Consider the following 25062-nt stretch of genomic DNA (forward strand, 5'->3'; position numbering starts at 1 on the left):
TCACCATCTCCTGGTGATTAGGCCAAAGTCACCCAGCCAGTTTTTCATTCCTAAAACAAGACTAGAAATCACAGCCTCTTCGTGATTGGCCTTTATATCGCTCCGATTCATATGAATCCTATTGCGGCGCAATAATAGTAGGAACTCTGGGTGGGAACCATTGACATAGCACGGAAAATATGCAGTGTGAACGAGTTATGAGAATTATCGGAGGGTAAATACTGTACGTCTGCCAACACGGATCTGGCAGATTTCCGCTAGCGATAAGCTAAACGAAACCAGATGATTCAAATTATCAAGATCGCTGCTAACTGATTGGTCTCTTCCACGAAACATTTTTGGTTCTGCTCCGCTTGAGAACGCTGGGAAAAACTCTTTTAAATACCACCCACCCAAAAAAAAAAAGAGAGAAAGATTTGCCGCTTCACCTCTTCCAACCGCCGTCTCGAAAATTTGGTGGCCTGTAATTCCCTCTCTAGGTGGAGGCCCTTGGAACGTTCTTCTTTGAGTTGCAAGTTCAGTTCTTCCCCCTTGGCTATTAGGGCATCGTGGCTTGTTTTGAGATTTTTTTGCTTCTGCGAGAGGGAAGATAAAAGAAAGGGGGGGAAATGTTAGCGCTAGATAAGTCTTATTTAGGCTATATAGTTTTGCTCACGCGTGTCCCGTGCACTGCAAGGCCATCCAACCAGTCAGTCCTAGAGGAGATCAACCCTGACTGCTCTTCAGAAGGCCAGATCCTCAAGAGGAAACTCAAGTACTTTGGCCACCTAATGAGAAGAAAGGACTCCCTGGAGAAGAGCCTCATGTTGGGAACGATGGAGGGCAAAAGAAGAAGGGGATGGCAGAAATGGCTAGATGGAGTCACCAAAGCAGTCGGCATGAGCTTCAACGGACTCCAGAGGATGGTAGAGGACAGGAAGGCCTGGAGGAACGTTGTCCATGGAGTTGCGATGGGTTGGACATGACTTTGCAACTAATAACAACAACGAAGTTTTGCTCAATGTTTTATACAGGCTAAGAGAAGCTGCCAGCTCCATTCTGTTTATGTATTGGTCCCTTCTTAATCTAGTTTTTTTGTTAATTTTTTTTTAGGTTTGAATCCTTAAGGCTGAATGTTTTTAAATGGTTTTACCATTCTCGTTGTTTTATACTGTGTTTTTAGAATGCTGTAAGCCGCTCTGAGGGTTCCACCACAAAACCGCAGTAGACTAAAGCGCGCTCGACGAAAGCGCGTACCTGACGTCATCACAGCGCGATGAAAACATCACGCTGTGAGCAGTAAAGTTAAAATTAAGGCAAAAACCTTACCCTAACCCCCCCAAACCTAACCCTAAACCTAACCCTAAACCTAACCCTTAACCTAACCCTAAACCTAACCCTTAACCTAACGCTAAACCTAACCCTAACGCTTAACGTAACCCTAAACCTAACCCTAACCCTAAACCTAACCCTAACCCTAAACCTAACCCTTACGTGAATCGGCTTGCTTTAAAAGCGCTTTTTAAAGCGCCCTTTTTTCTCCGCGGTCGTATTTGTCGCGCTGCTGATGACATCAGGTACGCGCTTTAATCGGGCGCGCTTTAGTGGACCGCGGTTTTGTCGTGCCACGGCTCTGAGTTGATTGACAGTCAGATGGGTGGCATTTAAATAGAATAAAAAAAGGTAAAGGAAAAATCCCTACGGATTTTACTCTGCTGGTCGTTCCCAATGCTTATCTGAGTTTGAAGGCCACTGAGCTGTCCAAAGACATTTCCATGATTATGTGGCCAGCGTAATGTCACGGAGCACTGTTACTTTCCCATTGAAGTGGTACCTATTTATCTACTCACATTTCCAACTGCTAGGTGGGCAGGAGCTGGGGCCAGGACAGGAGCTCATCCTGTCTCAGTGTTTGGGTCTCGAACCTGGGCTGCCCGCTTTCCAGCTAAGAAGCCCAGCATCTTAACCGCTGAGCTACCACGTTGCTCATATAAATATAATAAATAAATCTAAACAGTATGTGATCTCAATTGAGCATCCAGGAGAATCTCTCGCCATGGATGTGATCTAGATGTAGCCAGCAAGAGTACAGAATGTGAACCTTTCCTACTACCTGGTTAGAGTGCTGTACTGCAGGCTATTTCTGCTGACTGCTGGCTGCCTGCAATTTGGCCGATCGAATCTCACCAGGATCAAGGTTGACTCAGCCTTCCATCCTTCCGACGTCAGTAAAATGAGGACCCAGATTGTTGTCAGCAAGAGGCTGACTCTGTAAAACCACTTAGAGAGGGCTGTGCAGCGGTATATAAGTCTAAGTACTATTGCTCTTCCTTCCTTAATAGAATAACAGAATTGGAAGGGACCTTGGAGGTCTTCTAGTCCAGCCCCCTGCTCAAGCAGGAAACCCTATAACATTTCAGAAAAATAGTTGTCCAGTCTCTTCTTAAAAACCTCCAGTGTTGGAACACTCACAACATCTGGTTCTCAGTTTCAGGAAATTTCTCCTTAGATCTTTAGAAGAGGAAGGAAGAAAGGAAGGAAGGAAGGAAGGAAGGAAGGAAGGAAGGAAGGAAGGAAGGAAGGAAGGAAGGAAAAATGGAATGGAATAGGAATTAAGAAAAAAGATTAAATAAGAAATAGAACATTCCTTCCTTTTTTGTTGGTACAATGGTTAGAATGCAGTATTGAAGGCTCTGCCCATAGCCAGCAGTTCAATCATGACTGGCTTATGGTTGACTCAGCCTTCCATCCTCCCGAGGTGGTAAAATGAGGACCCAGATTGTTGGTGGCAAGAGGCTGTAAAACCGCTTAGAAAGGGCTGTAAAGCACTGTGAAGCGGTATATAAGTCTAAGTGTTATAGTGCAATTGCTATTAACCCCATTTTTTATTGTTATTTGCTACTCCTGAATTGAGGAGGGTTAAGAAAAAAGCTATTAAAACATTTCCGGGTGTTTACGGAGGAGATAGCCAGCCTGTGCTTGAGGGTGGGGGGGATCAGATTCCTGGATCTGGATGAGAAATCTCAAGGATTTACATACCTCCTGAAGTTGAAGCAATTTTTCTTCCACCGTTGCAAATTCGCTGGTTTTCTCCATCAGCTGCTTGTGAAGCTTGATCATCTCTACGTTGTCTCGAATGCTGAGCCTCCAAAAAGCAATTTTGATTTTTTTTCCCCCAAAAAGAGAAAAATCACAGTTAGATTTTTTTTTTTTTTGGGGGGGGGGGGGGCTAAAGCAACCCATGCATGCAAATTTGATCTTGGAATCTGTAACCTTGAAAACAATTTCTTTGCAGCTTCTTAATTCCTAACACAGTCATGGGACAGAACATTAGCTGGCCAAAAGTCATTTTTTTCCTTTCTTTAAGTAAACATTACAGGTAGTTAAATCAATCCACGCTTCAGTGGAAGAGGGCTGAACAATGCTGATTAGCGAGACATAATACTTTATGCCATAACATTGCGGTAAATGTAATAGTTAAAGGAATAAATTGATATTTATAATAGTTGATAGTTTTGCTATCAAGCAGCTTCCAAACTTGTGCTGTTGGATAATTATTTTTTACTGCCTTTTTTGTTCTCCCTGGAACTTATTTCCTTTCTCAACTCAACTATTTCCAAGGCCTGTGATTTAACATGTCCCATAGACGATACTTTGAGAACGGAATTAAAATAAGCTGCATTTTAGCGAGAATAATGCTCGCACAAAGTTGGAAAAGTGACACCATGCCGACAGACTGTTTGATAATCCAAAAGATTTTTGACTGCGCAGAGATGGCTAAACTCACATTGGAGTTAAGGGACAAGGAAGATTCAAAATATTATTCAGTTTGGGAAAACTGGCATCAATGGCTAAATAAGAGGAACATGAAATGTATAGCTTAAAAACGTAGATGTATAGATACAGGAATAATTAGAAATGTCTAAAAGTGTATTTGAATAACAAATGGTTGTTCGTACTGTCAAAAAGGAGTGTAACTTATACAAAACTATTTTTAAAGGTATTTGTATTTTAAAGATTTTAATTTTCAATAAAGGTTTATTTAATGTAAAAAATAAGTAAAAATAAGATAAGCTGCATTTTAACACTGACCAGTGTGGCCGAAATTCTATAGGGCTAAGGTGCTGTTATACATTTCCCTTGGTGAGATTCAATAGCAAATTCATAATTTTATCTTGTGAAAAGTTAAATATAGATAAGAGATCAGAAACGTAACCTTTGATCTCATTGTTATTCTATCTGCATGAGTGCATCAAGCCAAGACCAATTTTTTAAAGGAAACTCCTTAAAGGAGTTTAAAGCTTAAGTGCTAATATCAAATAAAGCAAAAAAAGATAAACAGAATTTCACATCTTGAAATACGCTATTTCTCCCCCAATACTTATCTGCTGAAGACAGATTGGGGGAAACAAAATGTTCCACTGCTGGAAACAGAAATTAAGACTACAAAGCTTATACATCTGTAAACCAGCTGAAAACTTAAAACTGTAAACTATACACTTAAAACTATACACACACACACAAACACACAAAGTGGGAGGGAGGGATATAGTTTTAAGTCTCTTGTAATCTTCCAATAAATTGTGTACAGTAAGTTGGGACGGCATCCCTGCCTGACTCTAAGTGCAAAAATTAACGCCATGTTATGTTTTTATTACAATTATCGTGCTTTTCACATCAAACAACTTGTCTGCCTTTAAAGACTGTCTAACAAGTCCTCCCTTTTATTTTTAAATAAAAAGAAGGGTTTTGTTTTTTTTAAAGTGACAGTGTCCTGCAGATGTTACTCTAATAGCTCTTAATGACTAAGATTTTCTAGATTGTTCCACGGTGTGTGGGGCGGAGGGTCTGTTGGCCAGGTCCAGATAAGGCAGGAAACTATTGTTCATTTCCAAACCCTTGATAGAAAACGGCCCTCATTGCTGGTTATTTTTTTCAAGAAAAATTGCACCTAATTCCTGCTTTGTTGAATCGTTGCCACAATTCTCTATTGTTGTCGTTTTATACCGAGGCATATATTGTTTCACAACTGTATTTGTTTCACATTTTACATTTCTGTTACATTGATATCCCCCACAATGCCGGGAGTCTTTTTCACATGTCACGTCAGCCATCATGTTGTTTTATTTTGAATTTCCATGAAAGGCTTAGCGCAAATGAGAACTGAGCTCCAAATATCATGTTTAAAGAAGGAAAGATACGGGGAGTTATTTCCGAGTACAGCTGGTCCTCGACTTAACAACAGTTAATTTAGTGACTGTTCAAAGCGGCATTGAAAAAAGTGATTTATGATCGTTTTTCACAGTTACATTTGTAGGATCCCTGTTGTGGCCCAGCAGGAGCCGTTGGAGCTGCAAACAGACTCCGATAGCGAGGGACCCTATGTGTCGGCTCTGGAAGATGTGGAGGACCCCGGACAGGGTTCAAACTCCGAGCAGGGACCAGAGAGGCTGGTTGGCCACCAGGAGGCGCCTGAGGCATGGAGCAGCGGTGAAAGCCAAAGGGAGTTGGTCCCGGACGCCAGGCAAAGACGGGCAGATAATCGCCGACAGCAACTACGGAGATATAGAAGATAATTGGGGCCAGGTGGTTGTAATTAGGCTCCTCCCAAGAGAGTATACAAGAAGAGACTTTGGGAGGAGGCTTTTTGCAGGACTCAACCATTACACTAAAGCTGGAGAAGCTCTTGTGTGTATTTCTTATCTGTGGAAGTCTGCCAAAGTCTTGTCGGTGTGTTAATTTACTGTGAATAAATTGTCTAGCAGTAAACTTGTGTCGGCATGACTCACTGTACGGAGGGGGGTCAGAACAGGTCCCCATGATCGTGTGATCAAAATTCATGTGCTTGACCACTGGTTCGTACTTATGACCGTTGCTGTGTCCAGGGTCATGGGATCCCCTTTTGCGATCTTTTGACATGCAAAATCAGTGGGGGGAATCAGATTCCCTTAACAACCGTGTTACTAACTTGATCCCTGTAGTGATTCACTTCGCAACTGTGGCATGGAAGGTCTTAAAATGAGGCAAAAACCAGTTTGGCTTTAGCCACGGAAATGTTGGGTTCAACTGTGGTCGTAAGTCGAGGACTACCTGCATTCAAGTCTAATCTAATCCGACGGTCTTTCTGCTTCGTCCTACCGTTGGCCGGTGGCTTGCTGCTCTTTCAGTTGAAGGAGGGCGGCTTCAAACTCGTCTTCTCTTTTCTTGTTCTCACTTCTGAGCATTTCGATCGCCAGTAGCAACTCTTGGTTCTGTCCCCGCAGGGATTCCAGCTCGTTCTCTCTGCAAAGTCAACCGAGAAATTATACAATTATAACTGTTGATCACGACAATCAATAGCAATTAGATGCTATTCACTATTTTTTTTTGTTAAGTGTAATCACCAATTCTTCCCCCCCACCCCCCAAAAAAGCCAATGGTTAACTGGGGAGATAGAGAGAGTGAGATGGGCAGAGAAGCAGAGAATAACCTCGTCATTTTGACTTTTGGAAAATGTACCAACCACACCCAACGAGGCAGCCATTTTACAAACGGTCAAACCCAGCCTAACCGCCATTTTTATTTTTGGGGGGAAAGTCCTCACAAAGGGCTCCAAAATCCCAATGTGTCTACTGAACCTCCGACATTTCGAGGGTCTGGAACAATCCAATGTCAAATTTTTACAGGAGAACCCAACAAAACTGAACAGGACTTGTCCAGTGTAATTTTTTTTAAACTTTTCTTGAGAAGCTTAACAGGAGGAAGAGGAAGAAGATGGAGGAAGAATTCAAAAAAAGAAAAGGAAAGTCATACAAGTTTTTGATCTCTGATCTTGCTTCTTGAAGTAAAGTGTGTCCGTACTTGGGAGGCAATTCTTCTACGTTCTGCAGCCTCATCCCTGGTTGGAAAGGCGAGATGGATAGAAGGAAGGAAACACGAAAAGAGAAGCACGTTTGTTGATTTTGGAAGTCCATCCAAGGTGACAAAAGTAATGGATTCATCATCACCACGACCAAGCCTTTACGCATTCATTAAGTAAGACGCTTGGATACGGACACGAGAATCATAAGGACATCCGTCATCCTCTTAAACTTTGCAGCACCGTTCTTGCTTCATCCAAACCATAACGCTTGGTTGATACTAAGGAGGGCACCTTCTCACCATGCTACACAGGATGGGACACCTTGACCACAGAGAATGAAACCTTATAATGAGAAGATTGATGTTGATTCAGATCTAAGATCTCTGTCCCAGCTCAAACCCTCATGCTAAGGATGGGTGGGTGGGTGATGGGCGGACGGACAGATGGTCAGACAGATGGATGCCATCAGACAGACAGACACCGTCAAGTTTTTGTCAACTCTTGATCTATCCCTAACCTGTTTTTTCAGGTCTTCCAACAGTGCCCTGTCACTACTGTAACTGAGTCCCTCCCACCATGCTGGTCCTCATTTTTTCCCCCCTTCCACTATTCCCATAATGCAGCCGCGCGAGCGATCGTGGGTGCACCTCGGTACACCCACGTTACATCTATCTTTCACGAGCTGCACTGGTTACCGATTGGTCTCCGGATACGCTTCAAGGTGCTAGTCGTCACTTATAAAGCCCTTCATGGTATTGGACCTGGGTACTTGAGAGACCGCCTGCTGCCAATTACCTCCCAAAGACCCATTAGATCACACAGGGCTGGCCTCCTCCGGGTTCCGTCTACCAGCCAATGCCATCTGGCTACTACCCGGGGGAGGGCCTTCTCTGTGGCAGCTCCGGCCCTTTGGAACGAACTCCCCGCAGAGATTCAGACCCTCACCTCTCTCCCGGCCTTCCGAAAAGCCGTTAAAACCTGGCTGTGTCGGCAGGCCTGGGGTTGATGAGTTCCCTTCCCCTCTCGATCTGTGTGGCTGTTGGCTATTTTTAAATGCTTGTATTTGTACTTTTGTGTTTCCCTTTCCCCCTTGGGTTTGTTCGCGGCCCTAAGTCCCGCTGGGAATAGGGCGGCATATAAATAAAACGAAACCTGAAACCTGAAACCAGCATTAGAGCCTTCCCTAGAGAGCCAGGTCTTTGTGTAATACATCCGAAGTAGGCTAATTTAAAACCGGGGGGTTGGACTGGATGACCTACAAGGTCCCTTCCAACTCTGTTAATCTGTAAGCTTGTATACGGTAGGTACAAGAGAGTTTGGAACTGAACATTAAGCCCACGACAGCCAATGCCAAATTCCTGGAGGCCTAGGAGCATTTAAGAAATGTAGATAGACCTCAGCTTACAACTGTTCAAAGTTATGACGGCACTGAAGAAAGGTGACTTATGACTATTTTTTAACACTTGCAACCGTCCCAAAGGTGCTTTTTTTCAAGAGGCAACTGGACTTCCTTGGTTTTTTCTTTTTCTTTTGAAGACATTTCACTTCTCACCCAAGAATCTTCTTCAGTTCTGACTGTCCAAGCTGAAGATGCTCACGCCCTCGTGACCTCAAGACTGGACTACTGCAATGCGCTCTACATGGGGCAGCCCTTGAAGAGTATTCAGAGACTTCAACTCGTCCAGAACGCAGCCGCGCGAGCGATTGTGGGTGCACCTCGGTACACCCATGTTACACCTATCCTCCGCGAGCTGCACTGGTTACCGATCGGTCTCCGGATACGCTTCAAGGTGCTAGTCGTAACTTATAAAGCCCTTCATGGTATTGGACCTGGGTACTTGAGAGACCGCCTGCTGCCAATTACCTCCCAAAGACCCGTTAGATCACACAGGGCCGGCCTCCTCCGGGTGCCATCTACCAGCCAATGCCACCTGGCTATTACCCGGGGGAGGGCCTTCTCTGTGGCAGCTCCGGCCCTCTGGAATGAACTCCCCGCAGGGATTCGGACCCTCACCTCTCTCCAGGCCTTCCGAAAAGCCGTCAAAACCTGGCTTTGCCGGCAGGCCTGGGGGTGATGAGTTCCCTCCCCTCTCGACATGTATGGTTGTGCGACTGTTGTCTACTTTTATTATTTGTATTTTGTCTTTTATGTTCCCCCTTTTTTTTCCCCCTTGAATTGTTCGCCGCCCTGAGTCCTCCCGGAGAAGGGCGGCATACAAATAATAAAATACAAAATACAAATACAAGTCGAGTTGCCTCTTGAAAAAAAGCACCTTTGGGACAACCATGACCTGGAGGGACTGAGACTCTCTACGCACACACAACTCTTGAAGCATCTCGATGGTCATATGATCAAAATTCAGATGTTTGGCAACCAAATTTATATTTATAACAGTTACAAGGTCCCAGAGTCACGTGATCAAGTCAACTGGGCAGCCAGACTCACTCAAGTGTTCCTAACTTAACCCTGGTGGTCATTCACTTAAGGACTGGGGCAAGAAAGGTTGCACAATGAGACAAAACTCACTCAACCAATGTCTCACTTAACAACAGAAATCTGGGGGTTCGATGATAGTCATAACCCAAAGACTACCTGTAGTGGATCGTAGTAGTATATAGGTTGCCTTTCGAAAGAGGAAAGGAAAACCCGAAGACCTCCTTAAAAATGATTTTAAAAAATGGAAGGAATTCAATCAACCCAGATTCATAGTATTAAATCAACTGAAATCCTTCTGATTTATGTCGGGGGTGTTTAGCGTTGACCAATTGTCCAAAAGAATCACCACTATTTCTTGGGCATCTAAGACACAGGTTTAACCTCTCACCTATCGGAAACGTAGACCGTTAAGAGCTCAATCCAATACCTTTCTTGGTGGCCTCGTGGGCTCTCAAACCTTCCGCCGCCTTCTTGAGTCCCGTGTTCACCCGTGCCTGGACGTAATTGTAGGGCGTGTGTCTTTGGCCTCGAAGCTGAAGTTGCTGTTTGGTCGAAATCAGCCGGTTGCGTATCATTTCGTTCTGTTTTTCTAAGTCCCGGACTTTCTCCTGAAGTTGTTCGATCACTTCCTCCATCTCCACGTCCTGACCCAGCCGCCTGGGGACGCCCCCGATCTGCTCTGCTGCTTTCTTCTTGTCATTAATGAGACGTATTAATTTGGTGGCCATTCTGGAGGAAACGAGTCAGATGTATCCAACGGTGGGGGGGGGGGGGAGAGAAGGAAAGGGAGGGGGGAATCAGCATGAAAAAGCACTTTGTTGAAAGGAACATAATCACTGTGAAGACTTCGGCTGGCAGAACCTGAGTAATAAATTTCAGGTTTCGATAGAACTACGAGGGCCTGCGAAAGAGGCCTTTGATGATAATTGGAACCACCGGCCAGCAATCTGCTTTATAGCACTGACAAATAATAGTTTCCTAAGGCTTATCACTGAAAGTTGATGTGGGAAGGGACACATATTTGCTCCATATGCTGCTCAAATTTGGAACGGGTGACCTTCCTAAGAAACTCTGGACTCTGCTAAGTGTCGTGAAAGATTCGGGATGTGGTGAGGCCAGGCCCAAAGGCCGCAGTTCCATATGATATTAAACAACCCCGTGTATGCTTGCAATATGTAACACATTGCGCTGAGGTCTTGCTTCCATGCAAGGACGGGGAAACAAAACCTGTAGGATTTCTACCAAATAAAAAATAAAAAGGAGTAGGTGCACCAGGCCAGCTTTTAATCATCCTCTGTGCCTAACTGCTTCTCATCCTTAGCAAATAATGCATAGAACAGAATTCAGAATAGAATAGAATTTAGAATAGAATAGAATCTAGAATAGAATAGAATTTAGAATAGAAGTTATAGAAGTTAGAAAAGAATTTTGAATAGAAAAGAATAATAAATAGAATATAGTTTAGAATAGAATAGAATTACGAATAGAACAGAATAATAAATAGAATTTCGAATAGAAGTTAGAATAGAAGTTAGAATAGAAGTTAGAATAGAATAGAATTTCGAATAGAATAGAATTTCGAATAGAATAGAATTTCGAATAGAATAGAATTTCAAATAGAATAGAATTTCAAATAGAATAGAAGTTAGAATAGAATTTCAAATAGAATTTTGAATAGAATAGAATTTCGAATAGAATTTCGAATAGAATAGAAGTTAGAATAGAAGTTAGAATAGAATAGAAGTTAGAATAGAATAGAATTTCAAATAGAATAGAATTTCGAATAGAATAGAATTTCAAATAGAATAGAATTTTGAATAGAATTTTGAATAGAATTTTGAATAGAATTTTGAATAGAATATAATATAATTTAGAATAAAATATAATTTAGAATATAATTTAGAATAAAATATAATAAATTTAGAATAGAATATAATTTTGAATAGAATAGGAATTTCAAATAGAATAGAATAGAATTTAGAATAGAAAAGAATGGAATTTAGAATAGAATAGAATTCTTTATTGGCCAAGTGTGATTGGACACAGAAGGAATTTGTTTCAGGAGAGGCTTAACAGCTCATGGTTGGATAATAATTGGATGCAGGAGGAATGGTTTTCATCTAATTTTAAAAGGGCAAAAAAAAATATGGTGTTTTTCTTTTTGCTTTTGGCGTCTCCAGAGTTGCACCTTTGATTCTTCTGGAGTTTTGATAAACAGAGGGAAGCTAGAACAAAAGACCAAGGAGCGTGGAAGGGTGATGTAATAGCCCCTAAAATCAGAAGGTATTGGCAGCAGTGAAGGATTAGGTCGGGGAGAAGAACTTGGCAGGCTAAGAAACAAAAGGGGGCTTTGATGGAGGAGGGAAGTACAAAACTTTCACTACATTGGTCGCACATCTCTTAAACGGCTGCATCTAGTTTGTAGGAAGACATTTGATTTCTCTTCCTTTTCCTTTGTGGAAAACCCAGGCGGGAGCCTGAAAATAGAGGCACACTTCATCTATTTAAGGATTTCCCCTACTTTTTTCTTTTTTTTATTAAACTCCTGCTTTTTTCTCTAACCAAGAAAAGAAAAAACATATGCGGGAGGAGGATATGATGTTCAGCCCTTGGAGATGAACACAGAAGTGATTTGCTGTAATGAACAAAGAAGGTTAAAGTCTCCCGAAGTTGAGTAAGATCTTTAAAAAAATGTAAGTTCTTTTTCTTTTTTAAAAAGAGAGCTTTAAAAAATGCATAAAGGAACCCAGCTTAATTCCTTAATTTATCATCCCACGATAGGATACTCTCTTCAAGTACAGAAGGTCCTCAGCTTACAACAGCCTGAGCCATTTTCCACACTTACGACCGTTGCATCCCTCGCTCAAGTGATAAAAATTGATATGCTGGGCAACTGATTTACGACAGTTGCGTCTTTCCCGGGGTCATGGGATCCCCTTCGGTGACCTTCCGACAAGCCGAGTCGATGGGGAAACCACATTCACTTAACATCCGTCTGACTCACTTAACAATTGCAGTGTTTCGCTTAAACAACGATGGCAAAAAAATTCGCAAAATGGGGCAAAATTCACTGAACCCATGTCGTACTTAGCAACATGAATCCTGGGCTCAATTGTGGTCGTTAAGCCGAGGACTACCCATGTTTCATTTTACAAACAACATTTTAGGGAATCAATAAGGAAGCCAGACCAATATTTTTGTTGGGCATTATACCAGAAAAATATGATAAAAAGACTATGTATGTATGTATGTATGTATGTATGTATGTATGTATATATATATATATGTGTGTGTGTTTGTGTGTATGTATATGTATGTGTATGTATGTATGTATGTATGTATGTGTATGTATGTATGTATGTATGTATGTATGTATGTATGTATGTATGTATGTATATATTTAGTGTCACAACCCCTGGTATGCCCCAATTATGGGAGGAAGCTAACTGCTTCCATCATCTGTCTATCGGCTCGTCACAAGAGTCCATCATGACAGAAACCCAATATTTTTACTGTTGCCTTTGTTACGTTTGTTGTATTTGTGCTGATAAATAAATAAAGGGAGACTAGTATAGATCTATTTCAAGCTATTTAGATGCAATAGGATGCACAGGTTCGAATCCCAGTAAGGGTAAGGCTAGCTGATGAGAGCTAAATAGCTTGAAATAGATCTATACTAGTCTCCCTTTATTTATTTATCAGCACAAATACAACATATGTATGTATGTATGTATACACACACACACACACACACACACACACACACACACATATATATATATATATATATATATATATGGTTTTTCATATACTAACCGCAAACACAATTGTATTTGCACAGTAACGGAAAAACGATGAGATTCCATCAGATGAGAATGTAATTAAGAAAATATTAGAATGCGCAGAAATGGATAGATTAACACTCACTATTAAGGACAAAGAAGAAACTGAATATATTTGGGGTGTATTTTATCAATGGCTAGACAACAGAAACAGAAGTCAAAAAGGAGGAGACATGAAAAGAGGAAATATTAATGTGGAGAGTTGTTAAAGAAGATGTTAAGTATTATTGTTATCATATTATTATAGTATCAATATTATTAATGAATACTACAACAAATATGTGTATTATGATTGTTTGAAAATAACTATACGCACACTGTTCAATGGAAATTCAATGTTATATAAATAAAATAAATAAAGACATGAAAAAAAAAAAAAGGAAGCCAGACCTTTTAATCTTATCTTCTTGCTTACGGGCATGTTGTTTCAGCAAGATGTTCTCCTCTTGTAAGCGGAGGTATCGATCTTCAAGCTCCTCCCGGTGAATCCGCGAAACGATTTGCCGAGCCTTTACATTTTGGGCACCTGATGGTTCTGCAAAAGGAGGAAGAGGAGGTTGAGGAAGGAAGGATTTTTTTGGGGGTGGGTGGGGTGTTAGATCTACTGTGAATTTTGCTAATGACAGATTTGACTTCAGGAAACGTTTGCCAATTCCTCTGCAATGGCCTTAGAAAAGGCTGAGCTCAGGGATGAAATGGGTCCTTCCAACGCTGATCAAAGGGTAGAAGTTAGAGAGAATGTGGAAGGAAGGAAGAAATGAAGGAAGGAAGGAAAATAAGAAAGAGAAAATAAAGAGAGAAGGAAGGAAAAAAGAAGGAAGGAAGGAAGGAGGAAGGAAGGAAGGAAGGAAGGAAGGAAGGAAGGAAGGAAGGAAAGAAAGAAAGAAAGAAAGAAAGAAAGAAAGAAAGAGAGGTCTGAGTCAAGAAAGTAAGATGAGTAACTTATGAGCCCCTTCCTAGTTTAAGTGAAGATAAAAAGAGAGGGAGGAAGCACATTCAGACATGCAAGTTTCTGTTCCTATAGCTTTGCAATACACTAAACACCAAATAGGTAACCTCAGGGACCCATACACCTCTTTAAGGTAAAGGTAAAGGCTTCCCCTGTCCAGTCGTGTTTGGTCTTAGGGGGAAACTCTCATCTCTGTTTCTTTGCCGAGGGAGCCAGCAGTGTCCGAAGACATTTCCATGATCATGATTATATCCTGAGACACACGGAACGCTGTTACTTTCCACTTACCAAAGTGATACCTACTTATCTACTTGCATTTTCAGGCTTTCAAACTGCTAGGTGGGCAGGAGCGGGAGCGAGGAACAGGAGCTCACCCCGTTTTGCGGCACTTGGGTCTCAAGCCTGGGCTGCAGCTGACAAGCTGAGCGTCTTTATCCCCTGAGCCCTTGTGTCCACGTAACCCTCTGTGAGGATTCAAATCACTATGATTGTAGTCAAACTGGAAGAAGGCTAAAGCTTGCTCCATTCCGAACAAAATAAATGATACTGTATGCAATGTTCCCTCTAATTTTTTTTCAGTGTGAGCGGAAAAGTATAGTGTTTGAGCGGCACATTTTCATGCCTGAGCACCTGAATTTTTTTCACAGATGTCACCTAAGACAACAACGAAATCAGTATTATTTGAAACTCAAAGTTATGTTTATTCAAGGTACCCGCTTAATTAAAAGTGTTATATAATATCAGTATCACTTAACAACGGTCCTGCTTAGCAACCAAAATGTTGGCTCAGAAACTCTGGCATTGAAGCGTGCAAGTATTAAAGCTGTCAAGTTACAAGACCCTCGCACCCCTAACCCTTTAGGAAAAAAACCCCAGGGGTCTTCAAACCTGACAGCTTTAAGCCTTGTGGACTTCAACTCCCAGAATTCCTCTTCCAGTCACGTTGCAGCAACGTCATCTGCGTGGATCTGCTCCATCTTCGGTTTTTTCACAGGAGGCAGGGCTGCTGCTGAAGATGCCAACGAGCCCCCACCGCCACTAGAACATGCATTTGTTTAGCATGGCATAGAATAGTCTTTCAACCAGAAGTATGGAATAAAAGAGAGACTGATAAATATTAAAAAAAATAAAACCAAAAAGCAGCTATTTATTTGAGTTCTAGATAAACATTTAGTTCAGAAGAGATTAGAATAGAATAGAGAAAGAATAGAATATAGAGAATACAATAGAAATAGAATTGGAAGGGACCTTGGAGGTCTTCTAGTCCAACTCCCTGCTTAGGCAGGAAACCCTACACCACTTAAGATAAATGGCTATCCCACATCTTCTTAAAGACTTCCAGTGTTGGGGCATTCACAACTTCTGGAGGCAAGTTGGTCCATTGGTTAATTGTTCTCACTGTCAGGAAATTTATCCTTAGTTCTAGGTTGCTTCTCTCCTTGATTAGTTTCCACCCATTGCTTCTTGTTCTACCCTCAGGTGCCTTGGAGAATAGCTTGACTCCCTCTTCTTTGGAGCAACCCCTGAGATATTGGAAGACTGCTATCATGTCTCCCCTAGTCCTTCTTTTCATCAAACTGGACATACCCAGTTCCTACAACCGTTCTTTATATGTCAATATCATTTAGACAAAGTTGATCCCCTTATTCTCCACTCCAGAACCTTGGAGTTTGAAGTTCTTTGGTTCTCTTCTCCCACCCTCTGTGTTCCCACGAGGGGATTAGCATCATAGCTCAACTGCCCCCCTCCCACCCATAAAGACCAGGAGAGCATTGCTGCGCATAGCCAAATGCTACCATAGCAACTATGGCGTTGTCTGATGTCTTTCTTGCACGCTAAGATGGACTGACGGGGTGAAGCATAGCTTGCATTGTCCCTAGTGCGGATTCTTTTCCCAGCCTTGGTCACTTTACGAGGGGTGGACTTCAGTTCCCAGAATTCTTCAGGCAGGGAAATTCTGGGAGCTGAAGTCCTCCGTCCCTCCCTTATTCCTGTTTCCTTTTCCTTCATTATATTCAATTGTTTCAATATTAAGTGTAATTCTTCCTTCCTAACATTTTTCCATTTTTTTCCTTATATTCTTTTCCATTTCAACATTGTCTTTGTTCCTTCCATTCTTTCTTCCTTCTTTCAATCCTTCCAATATTTTTTCCTTCATTCCCTTGTCTGTTTCAATATTAAGTACATTTCTTCCTTTCTTCCTATACTTTTTTCCATTTTCTTCCTTATATTCTTTTCCATTTCAACATTGTCTTCCTTTTTTCCTTCCTTCCTTCCTATACGTCTTTCCATTTTCTTCCTTATATTATCTTTTCTGTTTCAACAGTCTTTGTTTCTTTCTTCTTTCTTTCTTTCTTTCTTTCTTTCTTTCTTTCTTTCTTTCTTTCTTTCTTCCTTCCTTCCTTCCTTCCTTCCCTTCCTATACTTCTTCTTTCATTCATTATATTTTCTTTTCCATTTCAATATTAAGTGTAATTCTTTGTTCCTCCTTCCTTCTTTCAATCCTTCCAATAATTTTTCCTTCATTCTCTTTTCCTTCAATATTAAGTGCAATTCCTTCCTTCCTTCCTTCCTTCCTTCCTTCCTTCCTTCCTAAGTTATTTCCATTTTCTTCCTTATATAATATTTTCTGTTTCAACATAAAGTGCCTTCCTTCCTTCCCTCCCTCCCATCCCTTTCTTTATGTTTTCTTCATGCTTTCTTTTCTTTTTCCTCTGCTCTTTTTAAATCCCACCCCTTCTTCTCCTCCTCTACATTTAGGTTGGATTAGTTTGTACAACGGTCATCAAACTTCTGAAGTAAAAATAAATAAATCATATTTAAGAAGAAGAAGAAAAAGGAAGACGTTTTTAGTTAAGTCAAACGTTTTAATAAAAGTTTCATCTTTTAAGATTCGTCCAACACATCCAATTGTAACCTTAACAGTAAAGAATATCACCCCAGCTGCTAAAGGTTCAACCAGTCTGAGAACCATTGAAAAGACAACAGTGCAAAATCCAAAAGACACAACTTCCTCACCGCCATTGCTTTGGTACCAAATCTTTGAGGAAGGGGCTCCAGAAAGAAGGAGGAGGAGGAGGAGGAGGAGGAGGGAACCAAAGAGAGGCTTTTGCCGGGTCTGCGCCCCACAGCCAGGACTGTCCTTGCGCCTCAAGCCGCGTTTCTTCCTGCAAAGCCCTTCGGGCAACCCGAGAGTTCCGTTTGACGCCAGAAGGGCTTTGCAGGAAGAAACGCGGCTTGAGGCGCAAGGACGGTCCTGGCTGTGGGGCGCAGACTCGGCAAAAGCCTCTCTTTGGTTCCCTCCTCCTCCCCCTCGTTCCACAGCCTGCATGACGCTGCCGCCCAGGCTGAGAGCTGCCGCTGAAACAAGTTTGGGGAGGTCCTTTGCAGGCAGCCAGTTCTAGCCGCCTGCAAAGGACTTCCCCACGTTTGCTTTGAAAGAAACCTCTGCGCGGGAGTTAGAAACCTCTGCGCAGGGGTTTCTTGCCATGTGCGCGGCCGCGCACGCGCGCACCTTAGAGGGAACAGTGACTGTATGTACCCTCTGAGATAATTTGTTTGTTTGTTTATTGGATTTATATGCCGCCCTTCTCCCAAAGGACTCAGGGCGGCGTGCGACATTTAAAAAAACACATATTACAGAAGTTAAAAAGAAAATTAGATAAGAGTATCCAAAAAGAAACCCAATTTATATTAACAATAACATTTAAAAATAGATTAAAATTAACAATAATCAATCATTTATTTTATTTTGTTCAGGCCAGGCCGGCTTGCTGGAAAAGCCAACTTTTTAGGGCGCGTGGAGGTCGGGGATTATACGAAGCTCCGGGGGCAGCTCATTCCAGAGGGAAGGGGGTCCCACAGAGAAGGCTCTCCCCCTGGGGGTCGCTAGCCGACACTGTCTGGCCGACGGCACCCTGAGGAGGCCAACTCTGTGGGATCGCACTGGACGGTGGGAGGCTACCAGTGGCAGTAGGTGGTCTCGCAGGTATCCTGGGCCTAAGCTATGGAGCGCTTTAAAGGTCATAATTAGTACCTTGAATCGCACCCGGAAGACAACCAGCAACCAGTGCAGGCCGCCTAAAAGGGCTGTAACATGGGAGCACCTAGGTGCCCCCATGATAACCCACGCAGCCGCATTCTGGACCAGTTGAAGCCTCCGGGTGCTCTTCAAGGGCAGCCCCATGTAGAGAGCGTTACAGTAGTCAATTTAGCAGAAGAACCTTTCTACCAGACAGAGACATTAAAGAGTTTATTCAATTTCTAACCAGGGTGACAAACCTGAATGTCCTCCGAGGTTTAGACCCACGTCTCTCACTGGGAGATCTTCCGATATTTCATCAGCTTCAGCAGACATGGCTGAGGTTTAAACGGCACGGCGCTACAAATTTCCTGCTCTGTTTTACAAAACAAATGACACAGAGAACAGAGCAAATTACATTCAGTGGCCAAAGGAGAATATCTGTAGCTAGGATTGAAATGAGGGGTCCTTCCTTGGTCTCCATGTTTTTCGGGAAAAACAAAAGGATGGGTGGGGATCTCACCTTGGGGAGCCATGATGTGTCAGAATGGTCAAACAATCGGCAACTCCAAATCTCAACCGACAAATGCTCTGTCTGACATATTGGCAACAAAAATCAGAACACCAAATACAAGCTGGGTGGATACGACCTCGTAGAGGACCTTGGAGTACTCATCTCAAATGATCTCAATGCCAGAGCTCACTGTAACATCACTGCCAAAAAGGCATTAAGTGTTGTTAACCTAATTTTGCAAAGCTTCTTCTCTGGTAACATTGTATTGCAAACGAGGGGATACAAAACCTTTGCCAGACCAATTCTCGAATACAGCTCGCCTGCCTGGAATCCACACTGTATATCGGACATTAATACGATTTAGCGGGTCTAGAGGTATTTCACGAGAAGAGTCCTCCACTCCTCTGCTCACAATAGAATCCCTTACGCCACCAGGCTCGAAATTTTGGGCTTGGACAACCCAGAACTCCGCCGATTAAGGTCTGACCTAAGCATAGTACACAAAATTGTCTGCTACAACGTCCTACCTGTCAACGGCTACTTCAGCTTCAACCTCAATAATACACGGGCAAACTAAGGATACAAACTCAAGGTTAATCGCTCCGAACTCGATTGCAGAAAATACGACTTCAGCAACAGAGTGGTCAACGCCTGGAATGCTCTATCTGACTCCGTTGTTACATCCTCAAACCCTCACAGCTTCAACCTCAAACTGTCCACCATGGACCTCACCCCTTTCCTAAGAGGTCCGTAAAGGGGGCGTGCATAAGCATACCAGTGTGCCAGTCACCTTTCCTTACATAATTGGTGTTTTCTTTCATACTTTTGGATTTCTAATTTCTGTTTCCGTTAGTTGGCAATTGCTAAAACCAATCCCACGTGAAAAAGTATTCAAAGCCTTCTTGATTTTAATTGTCAATTTATTTATTCCTGCACATTGTAATATTTATTCATTTACATATCTCTGTTTTTCCACTGTTGTGCAAACACAATTCCAGCAGCTGCTAACTTGTGTTAAATTAAATATATATTATACTCCCTTTCAAATAGCCAACAAAATATTTCTGGTTTTAATTCCATATCTTGCTTTACGATTGCTTCTAACCACTAACTTCTGAATAGCTACTTGGACCGACCTAAGTACTAATTCATAATTTCATATCCGGTCACATGGGCGGCAAGCCACTCCCATCCGGTCACATGGGCAGAAAGCCACTCCCATCCAGTCACATGGGTGGCAAGCCACTCCCACAAAGGAGGCCACACCCAACAATTTTTGAAACCCACCACTGGTGCCTACCGTCCCTGTCCTACTGTCCCCATTTATTTGTACTCATTTCCTTTGTTCATGTCCATGTTTATACTTATACCTGTTATCTCGTACATGTTTTACAAATAAAATAAAATTAAAATTAAAATGAATCTTCCAGAGAAGGGGAGCCATAGCAGAAAAGGCTCTTCTCTTGGACCCTGCCAGCAGTTACAACCTTTCTGGCGTCCCCATGATTGCGTGATCGAACTTCAGACGCTTGACAACTGACTCACATTTACGACAGGTAGCCCTCGTCTTACCACAGTTCATTTAGTGACCATTCTGAAGTTACAACGGGACTGGAAAACGCAACTGATGTCCGTTTTTCCACGCTTACGCCCGTGGCAGCCGCCGTCCCCGCAGTCACGTGATCAAAATTCAGGCGCTCGGCATCTGACTCGTATTGATGACGGTTGCAGAGGTCACTGGATCCACCTTTCGCGACCGTCGGACAAGCAAAGTCCAGGGGTAAGCCAGATTCACTTAACGACGGGGTTACTAATTTACAGACTGCGGTGATTCCGTGCAAAAAAAAAAAAAAAAGAAATCCTCAAGCTCACTTCGCCAAGGTCTCACTTAGCAACAGAAATGTTGGGCTCCATTGTGGTCATAAGTCGAGGACTACCTGTATGTGCATAGGTGAATCTTGTCATCTGCAGCATTTTATACACCTAGCATCTCAGATGTGGCTCCCTTCTTTTTAATAATTCCGGATCTTTTCGAAAAATACATAAAGCGTCCATAGGGAGCCCTAATCAATCAGTCAATCAATCAATCAATCAATCAATCAATGAAATATATTCATAGCAGAATGACCTACAGATGCTGCAGCCGATCTCTTTCCCCCAGGCCCGCCTGGCCTTCATCTCCTCCTCCTCCTCCTCCTCCTCCTGCCCGGCTCACAGCAGCCTTCCTCCTCTTCTTCCTCCTCCTCCTCTTCCTCGCTGCGTCGCGTTCCCTCGTTAGCAACCGCCTCCGTTGCTACCCCCAACGTCACTTCCGCCCGAGGCCGATCTTCCAAAAGAGACGTTTCCCCCCACCACCCTCGCTACACCGCCGCGCTGACTTCTGGGAGTTGTATTTCTCCGCCAGGGAACCCCTTCGCTTTCCCGCCCGCGGGTAGCAAACTACGCCTTTCTCGCGTTTCCGGGAATGGCAACCGCCGGCGGAAGCCGCGCGGGGCAGCTCGGGAGTTGTGGTTCCAGAGTCCCGAAAGGCTGACAAGCGCTGCCTCAGGAAGGACGTTTCTCCCCTGTTCAAGGCGGGAAGCGAGTCGGGTTCTTTTCGCACGTGGGGAAGGAAACTCGCCGGAGGAGCATGAGGAGAGCTAGAGCGGAGGAAAGGGAGAAGGAGGCGAAGGTAAAGCTTAGCCCGAAAGCAGCCCCGGCACACAGGTGCGGGCACCTGCAGGTGCGCTACTCCCCCCTCAGCCGAACTGATGCGCTGGGTTGATCCCCCCAACCAACCAAGTGTGCAACTTCAGCGTGCAAATCTCGGCTTTGCACAAACTGATTGAGCAGAGAACCATTAACCAGCGGAACGACTTGCCACTAGGAGGGGCGTGCAGAAGTGCACCAGCGTGCCTAAAGTCCCTTGTCCAACTGTCCCCATTGCTTGTGTTCTTATTCGTGTTTATTCTTATTCATGTTATCTTGTACCTGAGTGACAAACGAAATAAAATGAAATAAAATAAATAAATAAAATAAATGAATAGAATAATAAAAATAAATAAAATAATAAATGAAATAAAATATAGAATAAATAAATAAATAAATAAATAAATAAAATATAAAATAAATAAAATAAAATATAAATAAATTAAATTAAAATAGTAAAAATAAATAAAATAATAAAATAAAATAATTTAAAAAATGAAATAACATATAAAATAAAATAATAAAATAAAATAATAAAATAAAAATAAATTAAATAAAAATAGTAAAAATAAATAAAATAATAAAATAAAATAATAAAATAAAACAATAAAATAAAACATGAATAAATAAAATAAAAATAGTAAAAATAAATAAAATAATAAACTAAAATAATTTTAAAAATGAAATAAATAAAATATAAAATAAAATAATAAAATAAAATGAATAAAATAAATGAATAGAATAGAATAATAAAAATAAATAAAACAATAAATAAAATATAAAATAAATAAATAAATAAAATAAAACATAAATAAATAAAATTAAATAAAAATAGTAAAAATAATAAAATAAAATAATTAAAAAATGAAATAAATAAAATATATAATAAAATAATAAGTTGTGGGTGCTCCAACACCGGAGGTTTTTCCGAAGAGATTGGACAACTATTTGTGTGAAATGGTGTCCCTGGACTTACAACAGTTCATTTCATGACAGCAACAGCAATGAAAAAGGGGACTTAGGACCATTTTTCACACTTACGACCGATGCAGCATCCCAAGGGTCACGTGGTTTACATTTTGATGCTTGCCAACTGATTCACATTTATGACGGTTGCAGTATCCCGTAAGTCCTGTAATCTCCTTTTGCGACCTTCCGGCCACCAATCTGCTTTATAGCACTGCCAAATAATAGTTTCCTCAGGCTTATGGCTGAAAGTTTAGTCAAGTGGGAAGGGAGACAAAGTCAATGGAAAAATGAGATTCACGTAAACATGTTACTTAATTAATAATTGCAGTGATTCGCTTAACAACCGTAACAAGAAAGGTCATAAAAGGGGGGCAAAACACACTGGACTGCAACAAATGTTGGGCTCAGAATTGTGGGTCGTAAGTCAGGGACCACCTGTATCGTCGCTGAAAGAAACATTACTTTGCAATGTTAGTAAGATGGTTGTTAAGTGAATCGGGCTTCCCAATTGACTAGCAATAGCAATTCACTTAACAACTGATACAAAAGGGGATCATATAACACACGGGATGCTCCCGCCGTCATAAATATGAATCAGTTACCAAGTGTTTGAATTTTGATCATGTGCCCATGGTTATTAGTTATACTAGCTCCCTTGAGCTATGTATAAAATAAATACAGGTCGAGTATGAATCAAATATCAAATAAATGAATAACATCAGTGATAAGAAAAAAATATCAACTCCTGAAGTAGTTGAGGGCAGATTCAGTCCTTTCAAATGCTAGGAGAAAGACCTCATTCCTCCCCTGATATTTCTGGCTGCATTGCAAATAACAAACTTATGCCTTAAGTCTTTCCCCTATTTTCTAAAAGAATACATTGTTTAACAATGCAGCTCCACAGATCATTATTTGGAAATACCATTGGCCTTTAATGCATTTTATTTTGGGTAAGGTTGCAATTGTTGTGTAGCATTCCAGCAAGAGCTGTAACTTTGTCTTTCTGTGTCTCATAAACTGCAACAAAAAAGGCAAGTTTGGTTCTGTGGTTTCATTGTGTTTGTTAGTTTCATTTGTTTTTATAGCGAGAGAATAGAATAGAATAAAGAATAGATTAGAATAGAATAAAGAATGGAATAGAATAAAGAATAGAATAGAATAATGAATAGGATAAAGGATAGAATGGAATAAAGAATAGAATGGAATAAAGAATAGAATAGAATAAAGAATAGAATAATGAATAGGATAGAATAGAATAAAGAATAGAATAGAATAAAATAGAATAGAATAAAGAATAGAATAAAGAATAGAATAAAGAATAGAATAAAGAATAGAATAGAATAATAAATAGGATAAAGAATAGAATAGAATAAAGAATAGAATAGAATAAAGAATAGAATAAAGAATAGAATAGAATAATAAATAGGATAAAGAATAGAATAGATTAAAGAATAGAATAGAATAAAGAATAGAATAAAATAAAACAGAACAGATTAAAGAATAGAATAGAATAAAGAATAAAGAGTAGAATAGAATAATGAATGTACTATGGCAATAGTACTATGGTACTATTGTGTACTATGCTTAGGTCAAACCATAGGTGGAGTAGCTCCATGTTGTCCAAATTTCGAGCCTGGTGGCGTAAGGGATTCTATTGTGAGCAGAGGAGTAGAGGACTCTTCTCGTGAAATACCTCTAGACCCGCTAAATCATATAAAATGTCCCATATACAGTGTGGATTCCAGGCAGACGAGCTGTATTCGAGAATTGGTCTGGCAAAGGTTTTGTATCCCCTCGTTTGCAATACAATGTTACCGGAGAAGAAGCTTTGCAAAATTAGGTTAACAACACTTAATGCCTTTTTGGCAGTAATGTTACAGTAACCTTGACTTTGTATCTGTTGTTTTGCCCATCTATTATTGTGGTTGAAGCTGAAATAGTTGTTGACAGGTAGGACCAGGGGTGGGTTTCAACCGGTCCGCAGTGGTCCGTGCGGACCGGTTGGTCGGTGAACCCGGAAGTAAGTAACTTCTGGGAATGCTGAAGGGCCCACCCGCCCGCCCGCGCTCCTCACCGGTCTTTGAAGGCTTCTGCGCTTCCACGCAGGTGCATGGCACATAAGCACCTGCGCGATTCTCCGTGAGCAGCTGGAGCATTATGCAGGCGCTAAGACGCATCCGTGAACTGCGTGCATGCACGAGGATGCCGCCGGCCCCGTTCCAACCGGTACGGTTGGAACGGGATGAGCAACCCACCACTGGGTAGGACATTGTAGCAGATAATTTTGTGTACTACTCTTAGATCAGACCGTAGATGCGTATAGAAATACACATACACATATGCAAAGAGACGTGTGTTCTGTGTGTGTGTGTGTGTTTATAAAAGTTAAAAACAAAAATTGTCTGCTCGGAAGGGTCCAGGATGCTGAGCCACTGGCTCCCCCACTCCCCAGCGCTATTACCGAGACAGCTTATGGAGTAATAGCGCACGTGGGGCGTAATGCATCACCTGTGGGTTGGAAACAATGGCCCTGATTTCAGGAGGGCGAGCCGATGAAAGGTAAGATGGAGAGCGTGGCAAATGCTGTCTGTTTTAAAATTCATCACGGCCCCCGGATTGCCCGCTTCAGGTTGCCCCAGCTGTTAACGCTGGGAACCATTACAATAATGGCTTTTGTAAATGAAGGAGAACTAACACACATACACACACACACACCCTTGATTACACCGGAGGGGTAATTTTCTCTTCATCGGTAATGGCAGCTCGAGTCTCGTATTGATCAGCCCATCAAGATACTAATCCTCTGTAAAATTACTTGTTAT

The 25062-nt window shown here is 41.7% G+C and overlaps 2 protein-coding genes across 4 annotated transcripts in view; one reads left to right on the forward strand and one right to left on the reverse strand.

Annotated features, from left to right (window-relative positions):
- Positions 1 to 20884, reverse strand: part of RPGRIP1L (RPGRIP1 like) — a 74510-nt gene extending 53626 nt beyond the window's left edge. For 2 of the 3 annotated variants that reach the window (XM_032230724.1, XM_032230723.1), the window contains exons 1-8: positions 20716 to 20884; positions 18330 to 18445; positions 13490 to 13634; positions 9685 to 9986; positions 6772 to 6856; positions 6118 to 6261; positions 3019 to 3124; positions 429 to 575 (exon numbers count right to left, since the gene is read on the reverse strand). In XM_032230724.1, the coding sequence (XP_032086615.1) occupies positions 429 to 575; positions 3019 to 3124; positions 6118 to 6261; positions 6772 to 6856; positions 9685 to 9986; positions 13490 to 13634; positions 18330 to 18405 (1005 nt within the window). In that variant the 5' untranslated portion in view covers positions 18406 to 18445; positions 20716 to 20884. The remainder of the gene's footprint in view (positions 1 to 428; positions 576 to 3018; positions 3125 to 6117; positions 6262 to 6771; positions 6857 to 9684; positions 9987 to 13489; positions 13635 to 18329; positions 18446 to 20715) is intronic. The other variant, XM_032230726.1, reaches the window with a different exon arrangement.
- Positions 20885 to 21109: 225 nt separating this feature from the next.
- Positions 21110 to 25062, forward strand: part of FTO (FTO alpha-ketoglutarate dependent dioxygenase) — a 72152-nt gene continuing 68199 nt past the window's right edge. The window contains exon 1 of the mRNA XM_032231144.1: positions 21110 to 21254. Coding sequence (XP_032087035.1) covers positions 21213 to 21254 — 42 coding nt within the window. The 5' untranslated portion in view covers positions 21110 to 21212. The remainder of the gene's footprint in view (positions 21255 to 25062) is intronic.

Source organism: Thamnophis elegans, chromosome 14, assembly GCF_009769535.1.
Source record: "Thamnophis elegans isolate rThaEle1 chromosome 14, rThaEle1.pri, whole genome shotgun sequence".
Classification (NCBI taxonomy): domain Eukaryota; kingdom Metazoa; phylum Chordata; class Lepidosauria; order Squamata; family Colubridae; genus Thamnophis; species Thamnophis elegans.